Below are 17758 nucleotides of genomic sequence, written 5' to 3'. Positions count from 1 at the left end.
AAAAAAGGATAAAAACCATGAATATTAAAATTTAATCATTGATTGATTCACAAACCAATGAATCTGCTTAGATTAAAGCCAGTGAATGTTTCTTACATTGAATTCACAATGCAACAGTAATCACTCTCATTCCCAATGTATTGTCTATATTATTATATACTACAGGTATCGTGACTGTGAAGGACCCCAGTCTGTTGGATCGTGAGACGACTCCACATATCACCCTGACAATTTCTGCCAGTGTCAACACTGACCGCTATGGTTTTACGCATTTAAAAATCATACTAGATGATATCAATGACAATCCTCCCATATTTATACATGAAAGGTACTCGGCACAGGTTTGGGAGAATGAACTACGTAACACTTATGTCACACAGGTAAGTAGATATATGCTATATGAGACTATTGTGACTATGTAGGGGACTAATGGCTGTATGTTTGGGGAGACTTTCCTCATCCGGCTTTGTTTTATTTGTACAAACTCAAATTTTGTGAATTTCTACATCATATTTAGGTAATTGCTACCGATGCAGACATCGGTGATAACGCTGATATAACATATTCCATCACTAAAAGTGAACCTGATGAGCAGGATTTCATTATCGATTCTGGTAGCGGTGTTATCCTGACTCGTTTCATACTTGATTGGGAGATCCACAAGACGTATAAACTGACAATAAAAGCGGTTGATGGGTCAGGCAGCAATGCTTTGACCAGCAGTTGTGTGGTACGCGTAAAAGTGATTGACACCAATGACAACAGTCCAACCTTTGCTGAACACAATGGTGTTAAAATCAAGGAAGGCAAGTATTATATTTTTAATGTGTAGGAAATTGATTGCTAATAATTCAATATCTTGAAATTTCTTTATGTATTTGCATTTTGAAATCAAAGTTATTAAATCGCATTCTTAGTGCAATCGTGAATAACAATGGCCTTTGTGCGAATGAAAGTCTGCGATAATCACTGTGACTTTAAAATTAAATGTCTTCTGGTAATTATATGTACTCTGCTACAGAATTAAGCAGTTTACCTGATTTAAAAAATTTGCATAAACTTGTCTTGCGTGGAATTATAGTGGTTTACAGTGTAATTAAACATTTCAGTGGTTCACCAATTTTTATGACAATTACTTGTATATGTAATAGTATTAGAAACGTATAAATTGTTGTTTTTATTGCTACTAATATGGTAACCATAATAAATGTTATTTAACAGGAGCTGAGGTTGGCTCCCTTGTAACTATCGTATCTGCGAATGATGACGATTCTGGTCCAATGTTGTCCTATAACTTTGCTGAGGGTGGAAATCCTGACAACAAATTCAGTATTGCTCAAGACAGTGGCACTGTTACCTTGGTATCTCCGTTGGATTATGAGGAAAGAGATGACTACAGACTTAAAGTCAATGCATCGGATAGTGAACACTTTACTTTTATGGAATTTCATGTTTCAGTGGAAGATGAAAATGATAATGCTCCAGGGTTTAGTCAACAGTCATATGAGGTAGGTTTCCTGTCAGAAGATATTACTAACAGTCATATGAGGTAGGTTTCCTGTCAGAAGATATTACTAACAGTCATATGAGGTAGGTTTCCTGTCAGAAGATATTACTAACAGTCATATGAGGTAGGTTTCCTGTCAGAAGATATTACTAACAGTCATATGAGGTAGGTTTCCTGTCAGAAGATATTACTAACATTCATATGAGGTAGGTTTCCTGTCAGAAGATATTACTAACAGTCATATGAGGTAGGTTTCCTGTCAGAAGATATTACTAACAGTCATATGAGGTAGGTTTCCTGTCAGAAGATATTACTAACATTCATATGAGGTAGGTTTCCTGTCAGAAGATATTACTAACAGTCATATGAGGTAGGTTTCCTGTCAGAAGATATTACTAACATTCATATGAGGTAGGTTTCCTGTCAGAAGATATTACTAACATTCATATGAGGTAGGTTTCCTGTCAGAAGATATTACTAACATTCATATGAGGTAGGTTTCCTGTCAGAAGATATTACTAACATTCATATGAGGTAGGTTTCCTGTCAGAAGATATTACTAACATTCATATGAGGTAGGTTTCCTGTCAGAAGATATTACTAACATTCATATGAGGTAGGTTTCCTGTCAGAAGATATTACTAACATTCATATGAGGTAGGTTTCCTGTCAGAAGATATTACTAACATTCATATGAGGTAGGTTTCCTGTCAGAAGATATTACTAACATTCATATGAGGTAGGTTTCCTGTCAGAAGATATTACTAACAGTCATATGAGGTAGGTTTCCTGTCAGAAGATATTACTAACATTCATATGAGGTAGGTTTCCTGTCAGAAGATATTACTAACATTCATATGAGGTAGGTTTCCTGTCAGAAGATATTACTAACATTCATATGAGGTAGGTTTCCTGTCAGAAGATATTACTAACATTCATATGAGGTAGGTTTCCTGTCAGAAGATATTACTAACATTCATATGAGATAGGTTTCCTGTCAGAAGATATTACTAACAGTCATATGAGGTAGGTTTCCTGTCAGAAGATATTACTAACAGTCATATGAGGTAGGTTTCCTGTCAGAAGATATTACTAACATTCATATGAGGTAGGTTTCCTGTCAGAAGATATTACTAACAGTCATATGAGGTAGGTTTCCTGTCAGAAGATATTACTAACAGTCATATGAGGTAGGTTTCCTGTCAGAAGATATTACTAACAGTCATATGAGGTAGGTTTCCTGTCAGAAGATATTACTAACATTCATATGAGGTAGGTTTCCTGTCAGAAGATATTACTAACAGTCATATGAGGTAGGTTTCCTGTCAGAAGATATTACTAACATTCATATGAGGTAGGTTTCCTGTCAGAAGATATTACTAACATTCATATGAGGTAGGTTTCCTGTCAGAAGATATTACTAACATTCATATGAGGTAGGTTTCCTGTCAGAAGATATTACTAACAGTCATATGAGGTAGGTTTCCTGTCAGAAGATATTACTAACATTCATATGAGGTAGGTTTCCTGTCAGAAGATATTACTAACAGTCATATGAGGTAGGTTTCCTGTCAGAAGATATTACTAACATTCATATGAGGTAGGTTTCCTGTCAGAAGATATTACTAACAGTCATATGAGGTAGGTTTCCTGTCAGAAGATATTACTAACATTCATATGAGGTAGGTTTCCTGTCAGAAGATATTACTAACATTCATATGAGGTAGGTTTCCTGTCAGAAGATATTACTAACATTCATATGAGGTAGGTTTCCTGTCAGAAGATATTACTACCGGTAACATTCATATGAGGTAGGTTTCCTGTCAGAAGATATTACTAACATTCATATGAGGTAGGTTTCCTGTCAGAAGATATTACTAACATTCATATGAGGTAGGTTTCCTGTCAGAAGATATTACTAACATTCATATGAGGTAGGTTTCCTGTCAGAAGATATTACTAACATTCATATGAGGTAGGTTTCCTGTCAGAAGATATTACTAACATTCATATGAGGTAGGTTTCCTGTCAGAAGATATTACTAACATTCATATGAGGTAGGTTTCCTGTCAGAAGATATTACTAACATTCATGCATGATATCTTTATTAAATATTAAAATCAACTTTTGTCTATTTTTAAAAAGAAAAAAAAAATTCATTAAAATCTAAAAAATCCACACTTCTCCAGAGGCAATGTAGTAGATGTATGTATGTTGTTGTCGTTGTCATTATTGTTAACATTCTTGTGATCATGATAATGTTACTGAAAATGTAACCAGTAATTAATTCATATTTTTCACATTAAAGGTTGCTGTGCCTGAGTTAACACCAACAGGAGTGTCAATATTAACAGTGAATGCAACAGATAGAGACTCTGGATTAAATGCTAGGATTATCTACAGTATTGACGTCAATCCGGGCATTGGATTTACTATTGATCCTCATACAGGTTCGTCTGATGATCAAACAATTCATTTTTAAAGACCTATGGAAAATACTTCTTATTGTCTGTGCTGTGTGCACTTTGACTTTGTCTTTTTTGATATGTTCCACATTTAATTTGGCAAATGAAATTATTTCATGCTTATATATGAATTCAAGCAAAAAATTTAATTTGAGGCCAGTGTGATTGTATAATTTGTATCGTTGTGAAAAGGGTATGTTTCGCTATTTTAGTGCAGAAATAATTTTTTCTATTTTTAATTTGCAGGCATTCTTTTCACCAATGATACGATTAGGGTTCAATCAAATCCACATGTTGTACACCTTGGGATATCAGCCACGGACCATGGAGAACCAGCACTGTCAAGTCTTGTTTCTGTAAGAATTGAAGTCACCGACGTCAATGACAACTCGCCGATGTTCATTCCATCAGTCTATGAGGCGTCTGTCAGTGAAGCTGTTACTAAGGGACACAATGTTACAAGAGTACACGCCACAGATGCGGATTACTCCAGAGAAAATAACCAAGTAGACTACAGTATTATAAGCGGGAACATCGATAACATGTTTGAGATTTCGGCTTCTAGTGGCCAGATAGCTGTACTTGGAGACCTTGACCGGGAGACGTTGGCCTTGTATACACTAATAGTGCAGGCAGCTGATAGAGGTGAACCGCAACAAAGTAACGTGGCGACTGTCAACATAGAAGTTGAAGATTTTAATGACCATACCCCGGAGTTCAACGAAGAAGAGTACGAAGGAACAGTAAGCGAAGGGGTACCTGTTGGTACCACCATCTTGACTGTACATGCAACTGATCGCGATATTGGCCTCAATGCAATGATACGATATGACATCTCATCCGGAAATGAACTAGACTTGTTTAAAATCGATCAATCCACTGGAGTGATCACATCGAAGAGTCGACTTGATCATGACACACAACAATCTGTGCATAGGCTATCCATAATAGCCATGGACAGTGGTATTGATCATCAACTTCAGGCTGTGACTTCAGTGATAATTCATGTTACGGATGAAAATGACCATGCTCCATTCTCTCCTGCGCTTATGTATGTAAAAACATTGGCAGAGGAAGAACCTATTGGTACATATGTTTTCACGGCGCATGCAGTTGACAATGATGGGGGCCGCTATGGCGTTCTGACCTATACACTTGAAGATAGCCCTGGAAGGAACTATTTTGAAATCGATGCCGAAAGTGGAGAAGTTACTTCTCTCAAGAAGTTTGACTATGAAACTGACCAATGGGAATATTTACTGTCCATCAAAGCTTCGGATATTGGCGGCAAATATGTAACTGTTCAGGCTCGAATTGAAATTACTGGAGTTGATGAGTTTGCACCAGAGTTTTCATCATCAGATTACAGCTTTTTGGTTCCTGCAAATGCTGAACCTGGTTACACTGTGGGGCAAGTGTCTGCCATTGATAAAGATGCGGGGCTTGATGGACTTGTTCTGTATTACTTTGATAAGGAACTGGATATGTTCACAATCAATGAAACACATGGCTATATAACTGTGAAAGATAGTTTAGAAGTTAAGACTCAAAGAGATGTCTCGAGTGTGAGAGAAGCAAGAGCTACAAATGAAGCTGATATGTATCAATTCAATGTTGTTGCGAGATCTGGGAAACCTAATTCACTGAGTGCATCTACCAAATCAGATATTACTTTGGACTATGACTGTGACACATGTCCAGGAGCTCTGTCATCCTCCGAGACATCTTTATCTGGTCTGCCGTTAGCACTGGTCATCGTGTTTGCTATCATCGCTGCAATCTCAGTTATCGTTGGCTTAATAGGATTTCTAATCTGGTATCGTAGAAAGCGCCGTCCTTTGCCTCCACCACTTCAAACAACTGATGGTACTCGATCAGTTAATTCGTATGATGCAAGTTTTGATCCTGTGATGCTGACAGCAGGATCCACCATCGAGCAGCATCTTATATCTGGCCCAAATGGCGTTGTGCCCGTGTATACCATGAACGGCACCAGGAAACCACAACGCATGGATTCTCCTCACACCTCTATGGAAGTCGGCAGAACTGATGTGTCGGATCAGTCCAATTCAGCTTCAAGTGGGCGTGGCTCAGCCACAGTTGAAGATGAAGAAATACGTATGATAAACGAGAAGCCTATTGTGCCAGATCACCATGGCAACAACCAACTCATTTGTCATTTACCGCCAGATTCCGGAATTCCTCAAGACGAAGATGCCATGTCTGATGACATGTCTGTAAATGAAAGATCGGCAAACGAGGTGCTTAAAAGTCTTGGCGTCTTTAATGAGTCTTACTCAAAGGGTGAAAATTTTAATAAAATTCTCAACCAGAGTGTGGAGAGTATGCACGTATTTGGAGAAGAAGGAGGAGGAGAGGAACGGGGAGCATTTATAAATTCAAAATTACATGACTCAGGGGAGGATACTGCGATAATTAATGGGACAAGGGCATTTGGAATGGGTGATGATGGGTTGCCATCTATGGCAGGCTCGCTAAGTTCAATTGTGAACAGTGATGAGGAATTTTCAGGCAGCTACAGTTGGGACTATTTACTAGACTGGGGGCCGCAGTTCCAGCCTTTAGCCAATGTATTTGCTGAGATAGCAAAGCTCAAGGATGAGAGCATTGCTAAAAAACAGTTAGAGGAACACAAACCTCGACATAAGCAATCTCTATCACCAAAAGTAAAAAATTTCCCACCTCCGTTACTGACGACGGTTGTGCAAGGCCCGTTAACCCCTGTCCAACCTGTAGCAATAAACCGTTCAAGAATAAATCAAGGTGCAACATTACCGATGATGCCAAGGTCACCAATCACGTACGACCATAGTTTTTCGTCACCGGCAATGTCTCCTAATTTTTCACCGTCGTTGTCACCTCTTGCGAATAGAACTCCTTCAATATCACCGTTGGTGACCCCATTAAGCAGTACAGTGAACTCGAACACAAGTACGCCACAACGATCACCAAGACATTCTACTATAATCACGTTACCTGCCTTAGCTGGAGTTGATGAAGTTACGATCTAATCACTTGGACTAAACAATTTTATAAAAGGGGGAAGTAAAGGGTGGAGATTCTAATTTTTATATAAAAAATATATATTGAGATAGATATGATGATGATTCCCGAAATATTTTATTTTTATATCTGACATTCAGGAAATCATGCGAGTCCTCAACTGAAAAGAAGGGTAATACACGACCAACTCAAAGCGTAAACGTATCAACACATGTCCTTCCATTTAAAATTTTATTCCAGAAAGTGCCTTGATTTTATTTGTACAGGCAATTTTTTTGTTTTTGTAAATATTGAACTTTGTAAATAGATTTTTTTTTTTACAAAGAATTTATTTGGTAACAAATGTGAATGCATTTTGTTATGCTTTATTGTCTGGGTAATGATGCATTTTAGTTTTTTTTAAATGTTTATGGAATTTAGTTACATGCTTATTGTTTATCCCCCTCGCCTGTAATAATTTGACATGGTTTCACCCAACCAACTAACAAACTAGGAATAGTAGTTGTTTTTAGGGATATGAACGTTACTGAATACATAGTTACACTAAGAGATTACGTGTATGAAATAAGCAATAAGGAAATGAATTTGTAATCTTTTGTTTACAATATGGTTATTCAGAACATCATTATTCAACTTGTTCTCAAAACTGTTAAATCATGGTACAGATATGAATTTTTACAAATAATCCTGAGTTGGGAATTTGAAATAAATTTTGTGATAAAAAAAAAATTATCACTTTTTTTTTTCTGACACACTGTACTTAATAGTTCTAATTGCCAAAATGTGTATTATGAGGATTTCAATATCTATGAATATTCATTTATGCAAATATGTTTATTTGAATAATCATCAATGATATAACATTGTGCCTTTCAGTTCGTTCATGTTTGTTGTTCTATGACCCTAATATTATTGGTATTGGTTCCCGCTTTGTCTTGGTTAAATTATTCACAATATATGACACATTAAAGAAGCTGCCATTATTTCAATGCTTCTGTTTTTATAGTTTGATTAAAACAGATAAAATAAAATACAGTATTATTCATAACAAAGCTGAATGTCTTATGTTGTGTGTGAGCGTTGGTAGCATGTAATTACGACTATGTGACTACTAATAGGATGATTGAGCATCACGTGGAACGTTTACATTTTGGATAAACACACAGTATTGTACACTTGTTTACTTGCATTGTTGGATGGGACTTGTATTAAACACACACAAAAAAAAATGAACATTTTGGCCTACAATATGAAAGGTTGGGAACTAAAAAGAATTAGTTGATTGGAGCTGATACTGATTTGTTAAGGAATTGAGGAATGTTTGAGGAATATGTAAACAAAAACATACAATTGGTGAGAAGATGGGTGGGCACATTGTAGATTTGCCAAATTTGTTTTAAAGGGGAAGTAAAGCCAAACAAAATAATGCTTCCTAAAGAAACACCTCCACAAATGTAGAAGAATGCAATTTACAGTTTTTTATCACTTTTCATTCTCCGTATTATGTAGTCCGCCATCTTGCTTCTCCAGCAAAGGATTGTGGGTAAAGTGTGACATCAAGATGGTGGACTACACAAATTAATGAAAAGTGATATATATGAAAAAGCTGTAATTTGCATGTTTTTACATTTGTTTTTACTCTTTCATCTGGGAGTATTATGTTAGACTTGATATTTCCTTTAATTGAAGACTGCCCTCTGTTTAAAAACAAAAGTATTTTGTATTGAAGCTGAGGGGGAGCTATGAAATGTCTGTGGCATGATTATCTTGATGCAGAAAACTCCACAAATTAACCAATTCCCATTTACAGCCTGCCTAAAAGTGACTTCAATGTTTTTACCCTCAGAAACAATTCATTTGTTAACTCATAATTACATTTGGCTGTTTGAGGGCGCAATTTGTCAATCTCTGTGCCAGAAGGATGTCTACATAATTAGCTTATTATATCGAGCGTCTCCCAACACCACTTCACTTTCAAAGAAACAGAATTTGCTCTTGTTTTAGATAAGCACCGCGACTTTTTGAATTAATTTGACATATTACCATTTTTATTGTAAAACAGTTTGGTTCTTGGACAAGACAGAAATGACGTACATCTACCATGTAATTAGTGTATTCACTACAATAAATCTGACATGCTTTGCTGTTTTGAATTGTTTGGATGTATGCCAACACGATTAACTACGCTTTTTATGAAAAAAATTAATTTGATCAGTTGTATAGTTTCGCTGCCATCTTGGATTTTCAGTAAAAATTTTGGGCATATGTTTCTCACGATTACTTGGTCTTTTGCTCAAGCTTCTTGTGGGGGAAAAATAAATGTGGAACAGTCATGTGATTATGCTGACAACTTTGGTTTAAAACAAAAATGGCCAAAATTTTTAGCATATAGTATGTCTGGCCAATGCTTCATGTTAGAAAAAATAATTTATTTTTATTTTACTTGTATGATTTCGCTGCCATTTTGTATTGCAAAAATGTCCAAAAAGTATAGCGATTGCTTAAATATAACTTACAGTAACAATGGCTTTTGGATGACACTGCTCTGTCACTTGGCCTAGAATGCATACCATCAACTTGGACATTGTCAGGCCATACAATAGTCCGCTTGGACCCCACTGATTCTGATTGCATCTTTTATATTATTCATACAAGAGTTCAGAAAAAATGTCTTTTGCTAGCATATACAAAAAAACTTGTATTTAAGTTCCTAATCGTTTTGTTTTGAATGGCTACTACCGGTATATTGACATAAATTATTGTACGCCATATGCTCTCTGATAACGTAAATTATTCAGACATTTCATTCACATACGTCCAACAATTTCTTTATTTGCATTTTACCCCAATTCTTGATCATGAATGTTTTTATTTTTTTTCTTCTCTTCACCCAGACAATCATTTTTATTTCCAAGATTCTCTACCTCGCCCCCAGTTTTTAAATAAAGAACTCTTATGCAAATGCCTATAAAATATCACTGGGGACTCCCAAGATATCACTCCATTAGCCATACATACATCCTAGATGCATACCCACAGACATCAATTAGAAACTACTATACACCATGGAAATAGCCACATTTATACAAATAATTACTTACATATTAGTTATATTTCAATATTAATTATGCAAATAAGTCTGAAATTTATAATGTTATATAATTAAATGCTTAGAATACTCCCATAAATAAAGCCCTCTAGTGACGAAACACTTCAATGATGTAAATGGGTGCAATGATAACAATGTCAATATCGTTTAATCCGTGACCGTCCATTAATAACAAATTTATAGATTTACTTTACCGTATTTGCTCTGTTATAAGCGCACATAAACCCAAAATTCCATTTTTTATATATGATCTATTTTAATTATAAACTAATAGAGCAAATATAGTATTATAAGCAATCAAAGATTGCACAACGAATCAAGAGTTGTTTATTTGAACCCCACTGCTTACACCCATCTCCATCATTTTGACATTACAGAAACACTACATCACAAGAGGTACATGGTGGAGTTGTGCTGCAATGTACACAAGTGTTCTGCAATGTACACAAGTGTTCTGCAATGTACACAAGTGTGCTGCAATGTACACAAGTGTGCTGCAATGTACACAAGTGTGCTGCAATGTACACAAGTGTTCTGCAATGTACACAAGTGTTCTGCAATGTACACAAGTGTTCTGCAATGTACACAAGTGTTCTGCAATGTACACAAGTGTGCTGCAATGTACACAAGTGTTCTGCAATGTACACAAGTGTTCTGCAATGTACACAAGTGTTCTGCAATGTACACAAGTGTTCTGCAATGTACACAAGTGTGCTGCAATGTACACAAGTGTGCTGCAATGTACACACGTGTTCTGCAATGTACACAAGTGTTCTGCAATGTACACAAGTGTTCTGCAATGTACACAAGTGTTCTGCAATGTACACAAGTGTGCTGCAATGTACACAAGTGTGCTGCAATGTACACAAGTGTTCTGCAATGTACACAAGTGTTCTGCAATGTACACAAGTGTTCTGCAATGTACACAATTGTGCTGCAATGTACACAAGTGTTCTGCAATGTACACAAGTGTTCTGCAGACCTTTAAAGCACTGTGGTTTTACTTGGCCAGAGACATGCCATGCTTGGAAACAATATATTACTTCTCTTGTAATAAAGTACATATGGAAATTGATATGCAAAATAACTACCATATTTGGTCATTTAGCTGCATAATGTAATGGTAAATAAGTTAAAAAAAATGTCATCAATAATTATCACAAATGTGAGAATCAGAATAAAAACAATTCAGTATAAGCAAATTTTGGATCATGTACAATCAATCAAGTAGGAACAAAAACTATTAAGAAAATGATTTCAAAACTGTTCTTGGTTAATTAATGACCAAAAATCGTCTGAATATCTGAAATTATGCAATATTTGGACAACCATACCTGCAGTGTCCATTGTATGTACTTGTTTATATGTAATATACTAATGTCAATATACAAGTATTGTACGATATTTACATCATTTAGTGTATTTAAATCATATTTATATACATATTACATATTTTACAACTACTGTAAATGTGTAAATCTTAATAATTTTGTACAGGTTTGTATTATATGTACATGTACTGTAAAGGCATTAATTTTCAGTGGTGATTTAATTTCACTATTTTGAGAATATACAATGGGTTCACGGATTAGCCAGGAAAACAATGAGATATATTGTTATTTTACATGTTCATGTGAATTTAATTCAGCTGTTTTTAATTTGCAGTGAAAATAGTGAAATTTAAACCTTGTGAATAATTAAAGCATTTACAGCAACTTATGAAATACAAAAACATTGTACCCCTCCAGCAGGTACCTGATAGGTGGTTGATTAAAAAAAAACATTCATGAAAACTCAAATAAACAAACTATTTCAAGTAGGAACACTGCAAAAACTGTTAGTGTAACGAGACAATATTGTCATAGTACAAAGAACTATCTACCAGCCGCACTCAAAACTGTTGACAGTAAAACTATGGAAGTCAATCCCTTTGGGTGTTTGGTTTACACAGGTTACGTTGTACCAGCATGTACATGCATATTTCTGAACACTGAGAAATGACTGATGATGGGGTAAGTTCACTTTGAGCACATGTACCCATGTACCCAATACTTTATTAATAACAGAGTCAACTTGTTACGCAACTGTTATACTGGTGAGGCATGTGTGCACATGGAAATACAGTTTTGCAGCATGGCTATCAAATTTGCTTATTAGTGATTTTCAAATCCTTGGCTTGGGTGTCAATGTGATTTGTACTGTATCATTATCTGAGTGGGTGCATGAGAAAACATTGTTGTTAAATTACATAATAGTTATTTTCATAAGCCTGCGGAAATGAAACTAGTCCACTATCACAACGCAGGTTAGGGAAAACCCCAGAATTCAAAAGATAAACTAGTAGAAATCACACAGTATCAAAATATTTTTTTTTTTCATAAAAAACAGCCCAAAATAAGTTTCAACTCCTACAACAAAATGGCACACCCTAAGTTGTTCAGATTAACGTCTTAGTTGGCCACGCCTCTGTATTATTGTTGATTGGGTGTCAGTTAGCTGTTTTGCAATTAAGGTAGCAAGTTTGGCCTGTGCCCCACCAGTAATAACATTGGTTCCATATCTACTAAATGTTCCACAACCTCAAATCACAGATAGTACTCTTGGCAAGTAACCATGTCATCTTCCACTTGTCTATATAACCATATTAAATTCCCAAAATGGGCGTACACAGCAATGTTTATCATAAACACCAAAGAAACTGAACAAATTGACGATGGGATAACTTTTTACACATCCCAATAGAAGTTCACATAAACCCGAATTTGCATGTACTGCATGCTGAATCATGAAAATATTTATTCTTTTTACAAGATGTACACACATGTGCTACTAATAGAGCCAGTCAATAATGAAATGTTCAAATTCACATCAACATTAAAAATTAAATTACTCAAAGAAAAAAACCAAAAAACTGTCAACAATGTTCTGAGAAATATTACAATGTTGGGACATAATGGGTTTTTTTTTCTTCACCTGATCATGTAGGACAAAGGAATAATTTGATAAATACAAAATCTGTATTTCTACACTGCATACATCGCTAATGCGCATACAAATTAAAATCATTCCCTCCACCGCCCACATACCTTGCCTGTACTACCAAACTTGTCAATTTCTGTGTGAGTCTGTAGACTCCTTCCAGGGTGATCTTATCACACATTGACACATCAAGGTGCTTCAGCTGGTTACAGTGGAAACCCAGTGTCTTCAGTGATTCATTTGTCACCAGATCACAGCTGGACATGTCAAGCAATGCCAGTCGGAAGAGATTCTTCGCGATGGTAGCGATCCCGACATCAGTGATTTTCTGACACTGACTCAGAAAAAGTTCTTCCAAGCTGCTGTTATTTACAGAAATACACTTCAAGCTTTCGTCAGTAACCTGTGTACACATGCTGAGATTGAGCTTGCGTAGCTCGCGAAATCGAATTCCTTGCATGACCCCAAGATCTGTGATGCGGTGGTTTGAACAGAGATCCAAACTCTGCAGGCTAGTCAATGTATAAATACCTATATTCTCATTTCTAGTAATTTCCATTTCCATTTCAGAGTATGACACTTTCTGTGGTGGCTTGGTATCCCCTTGTGCTGGGCTGCTGAACATGCCGATATTGCCGTAATTACGAGAGAACCTCCCACTGCTGTACTGATTAGGTTTCCCTGGAGTAATCATTGTGATGGTCTGACCTCCTATTTGTTCCGCCTGGACTTCATTTACCGTCGTGTCATGGTAGATGAACTTTTCTAACCCCAAGATACCAAAATCAGTGACTTCTTTACACCAGGCAAGACGCAAGACCCTTAAAAGTCCAAAAGATTTTGCAATGACATTGACGCTGACATCAGTAATGTGGACACAGGAACCTAGATCAAGTTCTTTAAGATGCTTCATGACTTTAGCCATCTCGATAATCAGATCATCTTGGACTAGACTACAGCAGTTGAGATTCAATGAAACTAATGATGAGGTTCCGGTCGAACACAATGCACTAACTAATCCCTTTGAAGTCAACTGATAGCAGTCTGAAACATTGAAGTGGGTTAAAGACGGAAATGAGGAGCACAATTTGTGGACTGATCTATCAGTGATGTATCTACATTTATAAATGTTCAGCTTTTGTAAATTTTGCAGATGTAGTCTGATAGCGCTCACAGCACCATCACGCAGATCTTGACATAAACTGATGTCTAAATTCTCCAGTGAGGGCTGTTTCTTGGAAACCATCAAAACCCCATCATCAGTCATTTCTCTGCAGGACTTCAGGATCAGCTCTCTCAATTCCAAACCCGGAATGTCAACCAGGGACCTAATACCTTTGTTAGTGATTGACGTCCGGCTGAAATCTAAACTTTTCAGTTTGTTGCTGCGTAAATGGAGCAAACTCAGGACGTTTGAAAATGTCAGAATAGTTTTAGAGTTACATCCTGTGCCACTGTCGCCTTGCTTGCCTTTATAAGGATCAAATTCGAAAGTCAGGTGGCATGATGCGAGAGAGAGTTTCTGGACATTGGGAACGCAGGACATCACTCGGTTAAACAGGGAATCAGAAAGATACCTGATGGCACTGAGATTTAAATCAGTGACATGGACCAATGCAGCTTTAACAGACTCAAGGTCTTGAGATTCACCTAGAAACTTGCCTGACATGAACAAACTATTACAGGAACTCAAATCAAGGGAGGTCAGATTATGACAGTAGGGTACTATTGACATAAAGGCGCCTTCAGTTATATCAGACCCCTTCAGGGACAACATCTGTAGATTATGCCCCATGTACTGGCAGGCTTTTTGTATTGTGAACTTAGAATTGCTAGACCCGTCAATATTATTTAGAAGTAGATTGGGGCTTTTTCGTCTTCCAAATCCAGCAATTGGTTCCTCGGCCATGGACGGTGTCTGGAATGTAATGATGACATCACGCTGCAGCGCTGGGTCCATTGCTGCCTCATACCAACTCCTACTGACCAGTGCTGCTTCTTTACGATCAGGAAGGCTCAGGAATTTCATCATGTGAGATATCACCTGCAAATAGAAAATTCAATCATTCAGTTGTCAGCAACAAGAAACAGACAGACATTATGATGACTTCAAACAGTATATGTAAGAGGAAATTAAATGACTACAACACAGAATAAATGATCTCTTGAAATCCATTTATTTACTAAAATTATTCGCACATTTTCGGTCATTACAAATACAATTAAACCCAAATAGACAGAATTGGATATTGCTTACAGGTTTGGGTCCATTTTTTTTTCAATATTTTAGTTGATTACAAGCATGCATACCGTTTACTCAACTAGGTTAAGAAATGAGACAGGATAGCAGGTAGTCGTAAAAACATTTAATTGTAAAGTTTATTTTGGTCACTCAGCTAAAAGTTATGTTACGAGTTCCTTAGGGCCCCATCACCCATAACTCTAATTCTAACCCTGCCCCTCCAGTATCCCTCCTCCATTTCATTTGTATATACGGTACCTCTGATTGGGTCACTTACAATTATATGGAGGGGCGTATTGAGGGGCATAGAGGGGGGTGGAGTGTTAGGGTTAGGGTTCTTTCCAAAGTTATTAATTAAAATATGCCTTTTCTCATAGAAATCCACTAATTTGTTTAATTTTAGCAACATTACAATACATGAATATCAATTTGGTTGAAATTCAATTGAAATAAGATTACAATACTCAATGTATTGAGTTCTAGTAAATGGGATTATAATACAGGTTTTGTTCACAGTTTATTTACTTAACAGATCAAAATTTCAATGGCAAATAAAAGACAGACCCTTAAACATCAAGTCAAATCTTTCTTTCACAAAACAAAACCTGCTATATCAATTTTTCCATATTTTATTGAAAGAAAAAATAAACAATTACTTTATATGGGAATTTATTTCCATTTGGTCCAAAATTAAAAAATGCATAAAAATATGAAACAAGTTGCATCAAAATTTGACCCATGGATTGATGTAATGGCTTTTAAAAGACTATGTTTTATTGCAGAACAAGCTAAGATGTCAGCATTGAGAGCAGGTTATGACGGCATATTTCAAAAGATCAACCTGTAACACTACTGACCTATGTACAATGTAGTTACCCCTATTTGTTAACTACCTACCAGCTAATTTATAAACCTTACTATAAACAGAATACAAGAAATTTCTACTTGGGATTAGTGAGAGAGATGCTTATTGAATAATAATCAGTACTATGAATAACTTTGTTACCATCAGAGCTAAAAAAAAATAACATTGCACAGTTTATCAATGCCTTAAATATGTCACTGGTCGAAAAGACGAAATTTTTATGCACACAATGTATACACAAACACCAGTGCTCAATTAAGCTCTTTTTTTTATTTTGACAGAGAAATGAAAGTTTTATAGCAACAGCATCTCAACTCAAAAAAATCTAGCTAACTGAAAAACAAATATAATTTACACAGTTTTTCTACCATCTTCCCTATAATGTACAACTTCTGAGGAGCAGATACAAGGTAGCTAGACGTGTCCAACAAGTGTTTTAGAGGGTACCACGAACACATAATAATGAAATGTTATAAGATAAGATAACTTTACTGACATAATTCTTTCCATAGAAGATAAACATAGTCATGTAAAATAGAAACGTAAAAGAATAATAAAATTTAAAATAACATAAGAGTAAGTAAAAACAAAACAAAAATAAAATAACAAATTACATGTAGTTAACGAGCAATTGGCAACTAAATTACAGTACTAAACTACTAAGTAGTACAGAATCAGGTAGTATACTATTATTAGTTAATAGACACCTGTTTGCATTATAAAAGCACCAAGATTAACAGTTTGGCATAATGTAAATAAATTTATCAGAATGATTCAATGAAGTAAATTAGGATTATCCTTTTGTAAACCTGTGAAAAGTTTCTATCTCATTTCATTGTGCTGTTGGCAGCCCATAATGTAATGGTTTTCATCCTCAACTGTGTTCAAATTTTGTTTTCGCACTCTCACGGAGTTGATCTCAAATTTTACTCAGAGTTGGATTTTGGGTGACACTTAAAATTCAAGGACCAATAGTTCAGGGTGCCTCCCATTTGTACGTGCACTTAGTACTCGTGTTTACGAGCCCACTCCCAAGAATTGATGTCATGAAGATCGTATACCAAGTATCGGGAGTGGGCTCGTAAAGTAACCCAGTCTATCAGTGGGATCGCTGATATCATGGCTGTTATTTCATAAACCACGACACACTGGCAATATATTTTCAATGTCAATATACTCTCAATGTAATACTGTATAATACGTAAAACAAAACTCCGACACAGAAGTGCAGTTTCAATACAGAAACCTACCTCGACTGGCAAGTGGTCCGCCATCTTTGTTTAGTCAACATCACATGACGCAATGCACGACGGTCCGAAAAAGTTCACCTCCGACCTCAAGTACCGCCCCTCAAAGCAGAAGGAATCATCTAAGAAAAAAATGGCTCTAATCGTTACAGCTGTTCTAATAGTATATATCGCACATCTTTCATTATTTAACGATTACTAACAAATAGTGTACATATTGCTCACTTTAAAAAATTGGAAACGAATGCGAATATCATCGTCATGCTAGAGAATTGAGACCCTTCGGGCAATTAACAAAATGAAATATGGACATAGTTTTA

The 17758-nt window shown here is 36.0% G+C and overlaps 2 protein-coding genes across 2 annotated transcripts in view; one reads left to right on the top strand and one right to left on the bottom strand.

Annotated features, from left to right (window-relative positions):
* Positions 1–8048, top strand: part of LOC100366605 (protein dachsous-like) — a 45252-nt gene extending 37204 nt beyond the window's left edge. The window contains exons 14-18 of the mRNA XM_085497772.1: positions 166–380; positions 518–806; positions 1222–1508; positions 3816–3957; positions 4219–8048. Of these exons, the coding sequence (XP_085353898.1) occupies positions 166–380; positions 518–806; positions 1222–1508; positions 3816–3957; positions 4219–7004 (3719 nt within the window). The 3' untranslated portion in view covers positions 7005–8048. The remainder of the gene's footprint in view (positions 1–165; positions 381–517; positions 807–1221; positions 1509–3815; positions 3958–4218) is intronic.
* A 5052-nt stretch (positions 8049–13100) lies between these two features.
* LOC100366457 (uncharacterized) lies at positions 13101–17487 on the bottom strand. Its single transcript, XM_006816901.3, has 2 exons — positions 17442–17487; positions 13101–15128 (listed from the first exon to the last, which is right to left on the bottom strand). Exons 1-2 carry the CDS (start codon positions 17463–17465, stop codon positions 13146–13148), a joined length of 2007 nt encoding a protein of 668 aa, XP_006816964.2. The 5' UTR covers positions 17466–17487; the 3' UTR covers positions 13101–13145.
* Positions 17488–17758: the final 271 nt, after the last annotated feature.

Source organism: Saccoglossus kowalevskii, chromosome 4 (genome assembly GCF_978046115.1).
Source record: "Saccoglossus kowalevskii chromosome 4, keSacKowa6.1, whole genome shotgun sequence".
Classification (NCBI taxonomy): domain Eukaryota; kingdom Metazoa; phylum Hemichordata; class Enteropneusta; family Harrimaniidae; genus Saccoglossus; species Saccoglossus kowalevskii.
Note: the sequence above shows the minus strand (reverse complement) of the source record. Positions and strands in the feature narration are given on the sequence as shown.

What these genes read in the sequence shown, in the direction of transcription:
- LOC100366457 (XM_006816901.3), bottom strand. Translation starts at nt 17,465, where the DNA reads ATGGCGGACCACTTGCCAGTCGAG. An exon ending in CGGACCACTTGCCAGTCGAG is followed by an intron (nt 15,129 to 17,441) that starts GTAGGTTTCTGT and finishes TTCTATTTGCAG; the next exon opens with GTGATATCTCACATGATGAA.